At 46.0% G+C, this 13,636-nt stretch overlaps 1 protein-coding gene across 1 annotated transcript in view; it reads right to left on the reverse strand.

The window, feature by feature from the left end:
- Nucleotides 1-1,326: 1,326 nt before the first annotated feature.
- LOC134395297 (inactive dipeptidyl peptidase 10-like) overlaps nt 1,327-13,636 on the reverse strand; it is a 41,414-nt gene continuing 29,104 nt past the window's right edge. The window contains exons 19-26 of the mRNA XM_063121452.1: nt 12,764-12,830; nt 11,268-11,441; nt 7,581-7,635; nt 6,634-6,736; nt 5,231-5,289; nt 2,880-2,952; nt 2,156-2,229; nt 1,327-1,681 (exon numbers count right to left, since the gene is read on the reverse strand). Coding sequence (XP_062977522.1) covers nt 1,541-1,681; nt 2,156-2,229; nt 2,880-2,952; nt 5,231-5,289; nt 6,634-6,736; nt 7,581-7,635; nt 11,268-11,441; nt 12,764-12,830 — 746 coding nt within the window. The 3' untranslated portion in view covers nt 1,327-1,540. The remainder of the gene's footprint in view (nt 1,682-2,155; nt 2,230-2,879; nt 2,953-5,230; nt 5,290-6,633; nt 6,737-7,580; nt 7,636-11,267; nt 11,442-12,763; nt 12,831-13,636) is intronic.

Consider the following 13,636-nt stretch of genomic DNA (forward strand, 5'->3'; position numbering starts at 1 on the left):
CAATCCCCATGACAATTTTAAAAGATAAGTCAATATAAGTGATTCCTGTTTTTGCAGTTAAAAGCAATCCAGGGACTGTTAGCTCAGTGGTACCACATAGACTTTGCATGCAAAAGATCGTAGATTCAATATCCACTGCCTCAGGTAGTAGGTGAAAGGAAAGACCCTTCTTTGTATGACACCCTGGAAAGCTGCTGCCAGTCAAAGCAAATGGAGAAATACTCTGACTCAGAATATAATGCAACTTTCAATGTTCCTACGAAGCTAAGAGATGGTAGCTTGCTTGGGGCTACCTAGTGAGTTCACAGAAGAGGCAATATTGGGCATCTTTACATTAAGGGGAAATCACATTGCCTTATCAGGACTTTGTGCTTCCTGCTTCTTTTGTGCAATTGTAATGGGCTGCATTATACGGGTGGAGAGGGGCGACCATGTGAATTGAATTGCTGACCATGTGGTATGTAATTTAAAACATCCCCTCCTCTCAGTGCTCATATATTTGAATGAGACAGCACCCTCTTTGTAGCACAACTTCAGCTGCACACATTAGGAAATCCCATGATATTTCAGAAGAAACATGATATCCAGGGTTGTTGTTTTTTGGAATGGGATTACTGGGGGAAGGCATGGGAGATGTCCTGAAGGTTGACAGCATCATTTGTACCTGAGGGGTTTTTTTTAGACCATGTTTTATTATAATGTTGTTTTATCGTGTTGATAATGTTGTAATTCTGAACATTTTTGTGAACCGCCCAGAGAGTCTTGGCTGTTGGGCGGTATAGAAATGAAAATGATGATAATGTAATGGACCAGCAAACTTCTGTGAGTAGCCAATCATGAGCATGCAATAAATCACTCGTGTAGAGACAGCCACTGTAATTTGGGACTTCCTGATTCACAGCTCAATCTCTTGGTGGCAGCATACGTGGTCACTGCTTTTGCACATTGCCATTTTCCAGCCCTTTGTCAGGCGGTATATACTGTGTGTTGAAAAAGAGGTGTGTTTGTGTGTGGTGGGGCAATAAGTGAACCCACAGTCTCTGCTAAGGAAAAATATATTTTGCAACCTGTATAAATAGCATAAGCGAGGAAATTTGCATATGTTTGCTTAAGTTACATCATAGCTTGTTCTGCTTCTGCTATTCCTCTGGTTGGGCAAAGGAATGTGCAAGGTGGCTTTTCCACAGGACAACCATCCCTTTGCAACTGAAAATCCTGTTCAGCCCCTCCTCTGGCTCTGGGATTTTCCCTAGCCATTGTGCACGTGCACTTAAAAGCTATCTTCGCAGCCCTGAGGGCTAGAAACTTGGGGTATTTTTTAAAAAATATTTTTTAAAAAGAAAGATCTGGAAGCATAGAATCTCAGGGTGCTTAATTCTGTGGTCAGTGCCAAATTATGTGCTTAATGCAGTATACACACAATGTTGGCCCGTGGCAAGGTGGGGGTTGCAAAGTGCTACCAACGTTAGCAGCACAGCAAAGAAAAGGCTACGGGAGATTGGTGACTGCTGGGTCCTTAGCATCCCTCCTTGGAAAAGCCCTATGAGTCCTCGTCGTCCTCATCCAGGAGATGTGTGTGCTTTGAATCCTCGAAGCAACTCTGGAAGAAGGAGGTCAGCGTCTGGCGGAGGTGACGCTGGTTGGCATCCAAAAAGAACATGTGGCCTTCATCAGGGTAGATCTGGGAAACAGACACAACAGGGTTAGTAGTTTTTATTGGTTAGGACTGTTTACTGCCTCCCCAAAGGTAGAGGGTGTGGCGGAGAGGGCATATCATCATCATCGTTGTTATTGTTACTATTTATTGATTACAGGAAGCCAGATTCCGGCTGGACATCAGGAAAAGCTTCCGGAATGTTAGAGCAGTATGACAATAGAACCAATAACCTAGGGAGGTCATGGACTCTCCCACACTAGAGGCATTCAAGAGGCAGCTGGACAGCCGTCTGTCAGGGATGCTTCAAGGTGGATTCCTGCACTGAGCAGTGGGTTGGATTCGATGGCCTTATAGGCCCCTTCCAACTCTACTATTCTATGATTCTATGATTCATGCAATTTGTTGCTCACAGAAGTGGGGGAGAATGTAATAACGGGATACACTAACAGCAGTTTCCCACTGAAAGAAACCTGGTCCCTCCTTCCCCATATATCCTACCTGTGTGGTGTAGTTAGACTCTGCAGCTAGCAGCTGGATGAGAAGTTCAGCAGTATGCTGGAAATGGACTGTGGCTGTGGGAAGAAAGAGGGAGAATGTGAGGTCAGTAACACATGGGGAGGGGGGCACAACCTGTAGGCTCCCTCCCCTAAGGCTAAGAAGAACCAGTGTTAACAAGGGGGTGGTTCTGGCATTCAGAGTAACCAGCTCCGCTCTCCCAAAGAGTAAAAAAAAGATATTTGTATCATTCACACACACCGCCTTATTGCCCCAAACCCTGAAGCAGCCAACACTGGCATGGCTCCATCAACCTAAACAGCATTTGTTTGTGGATAGTTGCAGGGCCAGCCCTACCATTAGGCAGAGTGAAGCAACCACCTCAGGCAGCAGATTCTGATAGGCAGCAGTGGCAGCTCCCCACAGCCATTCCTCCTGAGCCCCTGGGCCTTTCCCCTCTTGCGGAGGACACACCTGTGGGTGCCTCACAGCCTGTCCTGAACCCGCTAAAGTAGCCTGCTGCCCTCACGGGAGATGGAGGGTCCTCTTCTGTTGCCAGTGTTGAAATAATATTCAACTACAAATCCAGTCAGCTTCTGTACATGGAATGGGGGGCAGGATGGGATAGACAACCATCTTGTCCTCTGCCTCAGGTGGCAAAATGGGCTGGCCCTGCGTGGCTGAGTGAGTTAGTAGAGGGAGGGTCATCTTCTCTGTTCAACTTTACCATCCCCAGTTCCGTGTACAAGCAGGATGTTTCTGTCCTTGAGGCGGGCAGCGTCCTCCAACACAGAGGCCACCTGAGGAAGGAAATAGAAAAGGTAGAAAATAGTCACTCATGTCCTGGCGCCGCTCTTGTGGCTTGAACAGCAGCCTGACAAGCAACAGCTAAAGCTTTCCCCATCACTTTAACTTAACAAACCTGTTTCCCCCCAGATATGTTGGACTACATCTCCCATAATTCCTATGCTGGTTGGGAATTATGGGAGTTAACACCCAACATTCTAGTTTAGAGAAAGCTGCTTTAATTCTTATGCCACTAAGTGCTTCCCTTACTTAATTGTTGTGTGGCAGTAGGTGCCTGTGACACTTGTAAAACCACAGACCAAGCAAGTGCTACATATTGGTATGCTAAGCCTTAAAAGTAAGTGATATGCATATGCACCAAAACCTAGGATCCATTTTAAGATGATTTCAAAATGATGGTCAGGAAGGAGTGTATTGCTCAGCTCAAATGAATTAATGCTTCCTGCACCTTTGTTCCCTCCTGGAATGAAAGAGTTGTCCTGACCACCAACACTCTGCTGCTGCAATCAGCTACTTAGTTAGGGGATTCTCTTTTTACAAATTATTGACTGTGTACTTGTGCCATTCAGATCTTACAAAATAGAAGTAAACTGGGGGTGGGGGGAATAAACATTGTGCTGCTTAGTGCTCCGAACAGGAATTTCAGACCCAGCTAACAAACAGGGAAAATCAAGCCTGCAAATTTCCTCTTCATTGTGAAACTGACTAGATCAAGTTGTCTGATAAAGTCCAGTTGTGAAATTGACTAGATTAGAGATGGATCTTTCTCAGAGGAAATGGATGAGACTTACAGCATGATTGTTAGCTGTAATCTTCTGCTGTAGGCACTTAATTTTTTAAAAACAACAACAACAACCCAAAACCACCAGAATAGTGGACTTATTCTCTGCTGAAATAGCACAATTAACCATTTTTTAAAAATTAGGTGCATTTTTATTGGAGCATACCAGTGACAGCAAAATTTGAAAGTTGTCCCCTACACCAGCTTGTAATGAAAGCCATTTGAGCAAGCTCGGTACTGAGAAGCAGGCAGCAGCTTCGAAACATCAGAAGAAAGGGGAGAACAGAACAGTCACTGCTCAAAATGACTGCAGTATAAACTTTTTTACTTTTCTGACTTCTTTTAAGACTCAACCAAATTACTTACTTCCTCCTTTCACTGCTCATAACTGCCTTGTCCCTTAATTACAAAGAACAACTGCTCTGGTTGTAAGTGTTTTGGGTTGGGTTTTTAAACGAGTAGGTGGGTCATGGGAGCCAACAGAAACTGTGCCTGGTTGAGGGAATTTTATTTATTTATTTATTTATAGCTGCTGAACTCCCATTCAGTGCAATGGAGAATCAAGCACTATCAGCAGGGATGGGCACATAGTCAGGTGCACACACTAGCAGGGTGACCATATGAAAAGGAAGACAGGGCTCCTATATCTTTAACAGTTGTATTAAAAGAAATTTCTGCAGGTGTCATTTGTATATATGGGGAACCTGGTGAAATTTCCTCTTCATCACAACAGTTAAAGCTGCAGGTGCCCTGCCCTCTTTTAAAACTGGTCACTCTGGTATAGCTCCTGCAGCTTTAACTGTTGTGATGAAGAGGACATTTCACCAGGTTCTCCATATATACAAATGACACCTGCTGAAATTCCCTTTTCTATGCAATTGTTAAAGCTACAGGAGCCCTGCCCTCCTTTTCATATGGTCACCCTAGAAAAGCACTAGACCCCCTCTTGTAGTGTGGATGTTCAACTGCAATCCCGCTTGTAGCTTACAGCAGAAAACCCATGATGTTATGGTGCTTGGAGCCTTCCGCCTGGAAGCACCCATTATAAGTAACATCAGAAATATAACATCAGTTAGGACTGATTAGTTCATTTTACTTTCATTAGCAATTGTGTTTGTATTGTGTGTTTTGTCGTTGCTTTACTGTCAGTCACTGTGAGGACTCTTATGAGCTCTAGTTGATGGGGTATTAAATTTCATAAGGAAATGAATATCTCTATCTGTCAACAGCTGTTAATAACTGCAGCTCAATATCTACTGGAAGGCAGTAGGCAAGTGACATTCGCTCATCTTGGGAGATGAAAAGATGGAATCAGCTCATAGCAGGCTGGCGGTGTTTGTAGGCTCAGAGTGGCTTCTCTGCATAAGTGGCACTGAAGAGACGGGACTTACTAGTTCCTGCCCCATTCAATAGGCAGGAGTGAGGTAGTGGGAGAGAGGAGGGGACCCCCCCTCCCCCGGGAGACCCTCTTTGACGCCATTTCTCCATACCGTGTAGGCCGCATCCTCACGGGCTGGCATCCCTAGGAAGCGTTCAGATAAGGTGGCGGCTGTGGGAAGAGACAGAGGAAGGGATCTCCAGAGTGGCCTCTTCCAATAAAAACCTCCCCATTAAGAGCTACAGTGGGAGAAGCTCAAAACAAGGACAGTGCTGCAGTTAGGGAATTTTAGACTCTGGACTTAATGGATTTAGCCCCCCTCCCCCCAATGCACCACTGAACTGCTAAAAAAGTTGTTCTCTCAGCTGCTGTCACTCATATCGCTGCTTTCATTAGGTATTTCAACATGAGGCTTTTATCTTGCAACTTTACTGGAGCTTGTACTTCTGGATTTTTTGTGGGATTAAGATCGGCTCCTTTACATGTGCTTTTTTTCTGGGGGCTTTCTTTTCTTCGTCATTCTATGTTTCATTATGCAGCCACTCTCTCTCTCTCTCTCTTTCTTTCTCTCTCCTCCCTCCCTCCCTCCTTGACTCCTTTTCCTTGTGTGTCATGTCTTTATTAGATTGTAAGCCTGAGGGCAGGGACTGTCTTTTTTGCTAAGTGTAAGCCGCTCTGAGAGCCTTTTTTGGCTGAGGAGCGGGGTATAAATATGATAAATAAATAAATAATAAATAAATAACACTGTAGTATAACAGAACTGTGCAAATACACAGGGCATTTCTACGTGAGGCTTTTATTGTTCACTTGTGATTGGTCAATTATGTTTTTTTTTTCATGTCCTTAACATGATGTCATCAACTTCCAGGGCCCCTTCAGTGCTTTCTGGCCATTGTAACAGTTATTCTCAATGGGAAAAACGTGATATGAGATTTATCTCACTTTGAAGCAGGATAGATTTTCAGTGACTTTCCAGAATCCCGCTATACTACAGCGCCACCTTTAAAACATTTAAAATATGCCCAGAAAGAAAAAAAAAAAAAACCCAAAACAACCATGTGTAAAGGAGGCAATCTTAATCCCATAAGAAATCCGGAAGCAGAAGTCCTTGTAAGGATGTGGGATTTTAGACCCGTGTGGAGAAGCCCATGGATCATTTCATAGTGCCACTCAGGATATTCCAGCTTTCGTCTGTCTTAAAAAAAAAAAAAAGCCCCGATAAAGGTTGCAAAGCATGGGAGAGGCCCTGGAGGATGATGAAGCCATATAAAGGACCCACACAAATACCACGAGTGAGCAACCACACATGCACAATAAAAGCCTCGTGTAGAAAGGCTCATTGTTCTTATGTTTCCCAGGCTGGTTCTAAACATAGCAGTGAAGTTGCATGATTTATTCAGACAAGCTGAACTTAACCTTAACTCTGCCCAAAGCAAAAGGGTATTCTGGTACAGAATTCCAGTTCCTTTAAAAAAACAAAGCAAAATATACGTGGATGGTGCTGCTGCTGCTCACCATGGAAGCGGAAGCTGGTGATGGGTGCCACGGCTGCTCCACATTTAAAGAGGCTTGCTTCCATTGTTTCCATGAGTTTCAGGGCTAAAAAGCCCCCATAGGCCTAAAAAAAACAACCACCCCACACATGCCCATTTTATTATTGATTGTTCTAAATTGGAAAGTTTGCCATTTTAAAAGTAACATTTCCAAAGTGGCATGCAATACTTTAAAATAAAAACGGCAACTTTAAACGCACAAAACAAAAGCAAATAAAAATCCCATCGGCAGCAGATCACTCTGTATCGTTGGTTCTGCTATCCAAATGCAACTTTTTGTGTTAGGTACTTGGATTTGGGGGCTGTTTCTTATACTAGGCTTTCCCTCACCTCTGTGTTTGACGTACCTCTTATTTGAAGACACTGTGGCTGCCAGAGAAGCCGCCCTTTGGAAGCACCCTGGCTGTTAACTGGGCACTATCCTTTGTGTAAGAAGTGTTAGCAGTGTTCAGGTACATAAAAGGGTGTCACAGGGAAGATGGTCAAGAACTATTTTGCATGGCCACAAAAATCAGGACCCCAAATAATGGGTATAAGTTACAGCTACATAGATTTCGATTAAATATAATGAAAAACTTCCTGACGGTAAGATCTGTACAACATTGGAACAGTCTACCTACAGAGGTTGTGGGTTCTCCATCTCCAGAGGTTTTTAAGAAGAGGCTAGAGAGCCACCTCTCATGGAGGGTTTAACTGGTTTTCCTGCACATTGTAGAGGGTTAGACTAGAAGATCCTTGTGATCCCTTCCAACTCCAGAATTCTATGATTCTAAGAAGAGCTGCAGATACAACTCCTTTGTTCCCCAAACCAGGAAGATGAATTTGGCTGGAAATGTGGCTGTCAGAGCAAGGACAGAAGTATTTTGCCATAGGCGTGGGAAGCCTAGTAACAAGGGCCAGGTGATTTACCTTTCCATACACTGCGGTGCGCTTGTGATCCACATAGGGGAGCTCCAACAGCCAGCTGTAGCAGGAGGAGGAGGAGTCTTGTTAGTGCAGTCCACTGCCCCTCCCATCGCCATCACTGCCCTTCTTCCCACCCCTGCATTTTCCGTGCACCATCCAAGAAGGACCCAGTCCCAAAGAGTGCCAGTACTCAATCAATTAATTAGATTTATATAATGCCCAATTGGCGAATGCCCTCAGGTCACTTTGCAATAATAAAACAATACAACAACAAAAATGCAGCAATAAAAATATTAAAGTAATAAAATATGAAACATTTAAAATATTTAAAATATTAAGGAGCCAGCAGTAAAATTAATAATCAAAGCAATAGATGAAATGCCTGTTTTAAGAGGAAGGCTTTGAGCTGGGGTCTGAATATATTCAGTGATGATGCCTGGTGGATCCCCCTGGGAAGGGTATTCCAAAGATGGGGAGACACTACAGGGGAAGGCTCTTTCCCGGGTCACCATCTGTCACACCCTTGTGGACGGTGGCATCCAGAGAAGAGCCTCCAAAGATAGTCTGAGCAATTGGGCAGGAACATATGGGACAAGGCACTACTTCAGGTAGACTAGTCCTAAGCCGTTTATGGACGCCGTCTTGCTCATTCCAAGACGAAGAGAATATCGTCACGAAGAACCTTGACAGCGGGCCTTCTCTGTAGCGGCCCCCACCCTCTGGAAAACCCTCCCTCCTGCAGTCCGGGAGGCAGGAAAATAGAACATCTTTCAAATGCCTCTTAAAAACACATCGTTTTAGACAAGCTTTCCCTAGATAATAACTTTTTCTGGTTCTATATGACATCTTTAAAATGTTATAATTTTAAATTTTGACCTTTGTGTATCATGGTTTTAATTGTGAACTACCCAGAGAGCCTTGGCTGTTGGGCAGTATAAATATGTAATAAATAAATAAATAAATAAATAAATAAATAAATAAATAAATATCTTTAGCTGTTTTCCTCTTTTTCTTCCTGCAAGACTGCAGTAAATCAAAGCACCCACCACCCACACCTTCCAATCGTATCTGACCTTTGCCCCCCCACAGGATCAGAGAGGCAACATAGGTCAGGGGCACTGACCGCTGCTGCCTCCCAGCAAGGGAGGTCAAATTTATCAGTCTCTAATGTCCGGAAGTAACCATTCCTTTAACAAGGTGACAAAGAAGTGAGCAAAGCTTTTAAGCCCTTTAAAACTCTTCACCAGGTTGGATATTAATCAGAATAAATGGGGAGGTGGAAGAGAAAAGGATGTTGCTGGGCTAGATGGAGAAACGGGAAAAGTCCTTGCTTGCAGATCGGCTGCAGTCGTTTTAAAATGGGGTGGGGGAGGTGTTTATGCAAACTAAGCCCACTTAGGGACTTACTTCTGCCTATGTAGGATTACACTGCAAATTAGGCTAAACCAGCCTCCCCCAATCTGGCACCATCAGATAGGTTGGCGTACAACTCCCATAATTCCCCAGACTGCTTTTAGAATGGGGTAAAACCCAAACAAAAACCAGGAAACCATTGAATGGATAGGGGAAGGGGATGGGGCCATGGGAAGCAGCAAGCATGGGCCTTCTTGGGAATCTCAGGTGGGCTAGATTTTGCTCCTAGGCCTGAAATTCTGCACTCCTGGTGCAGCCAGGTTCACCAATGCGTAAGGGCAATCACTCAAGCAGTGATCCAAAAGTGTGCCCCTATTTTAATATGTGCAATCTGGAATCATGGCATTTCTCAGTTTTATACTCAGTGCAAGAATCTTGCAGCCACAGCATCCGACGGCCATGCAGCCTCCACTGAAATACTTCCAGTGAAGGAGAATCCCACCACCTCCTATTGCTACTGTAAAGAAGCTCTTGCTAAGATTTTTTTAAAAAAACGTTTTAGTGAAAGCTGCTTCCCTGCAATTTCTATCCCTACCCTCTGGAGTGACAGAAAAAAATCTCCTTCATTTTCTGTGTGACAGCCTTTCCAATATGTGAAGACAGAGATCATATCCACCCCCTTCCCCCGCCTTTCATCTTTTCTTGTCCAGGCTAAACATACCCAAGATATGGGAGCCACCACAAAAAAGTCTCAACTCCACATCCCAGCCAGTCTCTTATCTGAAAGGGTGGGAACTTGGAGCACTACCTCTCCTTCTTATCGGAGAGGGTGCAGTTGAAGGTATATGAGGAGACATTCACGAAGTTCTAAAAGCCCCAAGGCTGTTCAGGGTTTTAAAATAAATGGGAGGGATAATGGCACCCAAGGGAATCCTCTCACTATCTCCAGTCACAAATCAGTGATGATTACGGGGATTCCTCTCCTGCCTCCTCCCCAAGACAGTGGTAGCCAGCAGGCCATGGGATGGGACTTGGGGAAGGGCCCAGACAGAGAGCCCATGGTTTGGTGGGTCGTTTGGGGAACCTCGTTAGTGCAAACTGGGCCTGCAGGCTAAAGGTTTCTCACCTCTGAACCAGATCTGGGGACCAGTCCTGAAATGTGGGCCTTTGAATCAGGACCTTTCTTGACATGTAAAGGTTCAGGGTTAATGCATATCCCCCCACCCCCACCAAGGGTGGCATCTTTTATCTCACTGCAGGTATACTCACCACAAGAGGAGCACCACCATGTTTAAAAGTTGGCAGGGGTGGTTTTGTTAATTGCCCATCCTCATCTCCTTCTGATCAAGACTGACAACCCTAGACATCAGGCTGGGCACACATTGATCACTTGGAACAGCACTGCCACCCTGTGGCTGACTGCAATCTATACACTAGGGATGTGCTCCACTTTTCCTTGAACCCGGAGAAGCAGGAGCGGAGCGGGGGGGGGGGGCTTCGCCTACCCTTAAGGCGGAGGCGAAGAGAGTCAGGGGGGCTGCGGATCGAGGCGAAGAGGATCGCCTCAATCCGGAGCTTCGCCTGAAGGTAAGTGGGGGGGAGGGGGACTAATCTGGCGCTGCCGGCGTCGCCATCCATGTGGCTGCGGCGGCGGCAGCACCAGGTAAGGGAGCAGGAAGGAGGGACACTTACCTTCCTCCGTCGCCGGCTTCAGTTGAGGCCCCGGTTGAAGTTGGAAGTGAAGGCCGAGGCCTCTTCCGGCTTCAACCGGGGCCTCAATTGAATCCCGCGACGGAGGAAGGTAAGGGGGCGGGGTGGGTGGGTGGTTTCTCTGGCACCGCCACCGGCGCCGCCATCGATATAGCAGAGCGGAGCGGGAGACGGGCGGAGTGGCGCGAAGAGGATCGGGCCACGAAGCGGATTGGGGGTCTGTGCACACCTCTACTATACACCGTGTGAACAGCACCCAAAGAGTGTCATCAGATGAGGGGAAATCATGTTTCCTTACCGTTGCTTTTCCATGCTTCTGTTCCATGATAGTTCCTCTTTCTTCACACAGGGGAAGAAAGAGGAAGTAAACAGTGACCACATGGCCCATCCAGCGGGCGTTTTTATCGCGCTGCTTTTCCTGCACATAGCAGGAAATGGCAGCACATTTCGCTTTCAAAAAAACCCAACGGATTTACCAGGGTCTTATTTGTGGTGGAAAGACAACCAGAAGGAGCAGGAGGTGGATGTTGTCATCGAAAGGACCCGCGAAAAACCGTGAGTAGCCAAGAACGAACGTGGGATAAAGCGCTCGTCTGATGATGCTCAAAGAGGCTGGAGTGGACTTACTGCATCAGAGCGATATGCTTCAGGATGTTGACCTTGTGCAACAGCTTGAGCCCTTGGTTTCCAGAGCCCCGACCATCAAATCGGACCACCACAGCACCCAAAGAGCTAGAGAGAACGGTGTCCCAATCGAGGAGGAATTCCTCAGTGGTCAGCTGGTCTCCTGGGGCTTCTGGGCTGGAAAAAGAGCAGTCAGAAGCAGGGACAGGGGTGAAAGTCATGCTGCCGCCTTAGAGATGTTTGCATCTGAAGCGACCATTGGAATGACACCATCAGCACTGGGGTGGAGCTCCCCTTTTTCCTTTTTTTCCTTTTCACAAAGATGGAAGTTGGAGGTAGAAAAAGGCCACCTCTTCTGGAATTCCCTATCAAAAGGCCCCCGATGTATTTCAAACCCACAAATCCACAGTCACAAATGTAGCCAGAGTGGCAAGCCCAAAGCACAGACCATGCCTCCTGGGCATTTTGTTTAAACCCTGGGGTTACTTGAGCTTCTCCTACATCAGCTTTCCTCAACCTGGTACCCTCCAGATGTTTTGGACTACAACTCCCATCAGCCCCAGCAGAACGAGATATGGTCAGGGACAATGGGTGCTGTATTCCAAAGCATCTGGAAGGTGTTAAGTTAGGGAAGGCTTCCCAACAAGATCAGTTAAGCAGAAAAGCCATGCATCTCTTGGGCCTAATCTACATCAAGCAGGACAATGCACTGTGAAAGCGATATATAAAAGGCAGGAGCCACGCTACTGCTTTATAGCGGTATTGAAGTGCACGGGCAACTGTTGGGGCCCATTGACACATACCACTATATCCTGCTTGGTGTGGCTCCTGCCTTTTATATACTGCTTTCATAGTGCAATATCCTGCTTGGTGTAGAATAGTCTGCACCTGGACCACAAGCTATAGACTGAGAGCTCCATCCCACTGGGGGACGACGGCACACTCCCTACCGTCGCTTCTCTGCCCGTGTTTTCGTTCCTCAGTTACTTCCTCTTTCAAAAAAGGAAGTACCCAAGGAGCACGCGGCCCATTGAGTCCTCTGTTCTAATGGCGCTGCTTCTCCTGCACACAGCAGGAAAGAGCAGCAATTCCATGTTGAAAAATACATCGGACTTAACGAGGGGGGCGGGGTTTGTCACGAAAGGAAGGCCAGAAGGGGTGGAAGGCAGACAACATCATGTGAGGGACCTGAGAAAACTCTGTGAGTGCCCAGTAACGAGTGTGCAATAAAACGCTTGTTGGATGGAGCTATCAATACAGGTGGGTTTGAAAACAGGAGACAGCAGTGGCAAGCTGTTCTCCCAAATTTAGGACTCCCCACTTCCAAAGTTGGTTCCTTCCTTCCTCCGCTAACCCTTCCATCCTAGATATTTGTGATGCAAGATGTCAGGTTTCATCTCGCTTGCTGCTCTCTCCGCTGGCAGCTCAGTGAAGGCACAGCTGCAAGGATGGAATAGGCACACAGGGGTAAGGCCAAGGGAGCCAAAAGTGTCACTCACAGCATCAGTAGCAGGGGACAGAAGGCACGCTGGTGAGGTGGCGGCAAGGTCACACGCACAGGCAGGTCTGGGTTGCAGGGGAAACAGGAAAGAAATGCGATTATGCGGACAGAACTGTAACCAGGGGATCTTTTCCCAAACAACTATCCTTGCACACTTCCTCGTTATCACTTGCAAATCCCCAAACACCCTGGTGCTGCAATCTCGGGACCTTTGACCCCTACCTCTGTGATCCTCATAGCTCCCACTGCATTCTCTTAACCACAGTCCACATGGTGGCAAACCTTAATACCACGCCAGTTTTTCTTTAAGCTCAATTATTTTTTTAAGCCTTACCGCGACAGCTCGATACTATCCTGAACACAGTTGGAGCTGCCCTGGCATGACTCCTAACCACCTCCGTTACCCGCTAGTCCGTGTTACTGCAATGGCACTTTCCCATGACCAAAAACCAAGAAAAAGGAGACGAGTTCTACTCAATACTCTTTTTTAAAAAAAGGTCACTAACCAGAACAGAAGAATCAAAAGGTGCCCATGAAAAAGTTACTGTGGTAAGTGACAAATTACTCTTAATATTTTAATTGCAGACAGTTGGCCTTGAACATCCACTGGGTAACAACCTTCCTTCGGTTAGGGGGAGCAACACATTGCACAAGCTCTGATTGGTGTATTCCTTCCCATGAACATCAAGTCTCCCTCAGCTAGGTCAGAGAGAGAAACCAAGCAGTGACTGGCTGCAATTAAAGTGCTAAGAGTGATCTGATGAAGATACAAAACAGCTATAAATATCCGGAGTAACTGTTATTTAATACTGTTGTGTGTACACCACTCTGACCGTTTGGCATGTATCATTGTATCTACATGTTCACAGCA

The sequence above is a fragment of the Elgaria multicarinata genome, chromosome 3 (genome assembly GCF_023053635.1).
Source record: "Elgaria multicarinata webbii isolate HBS135686 ecotype San Diego chromosome 3, rElgMul1.1.pri, whole genome shotgun sequence".
Classification (NCBI taxonomy): Eukaryota; Metazoa; Chordata; class Lepidosauria; order Squamata; family Anguidae; genus Elgaria; species Elgaria multicarinata.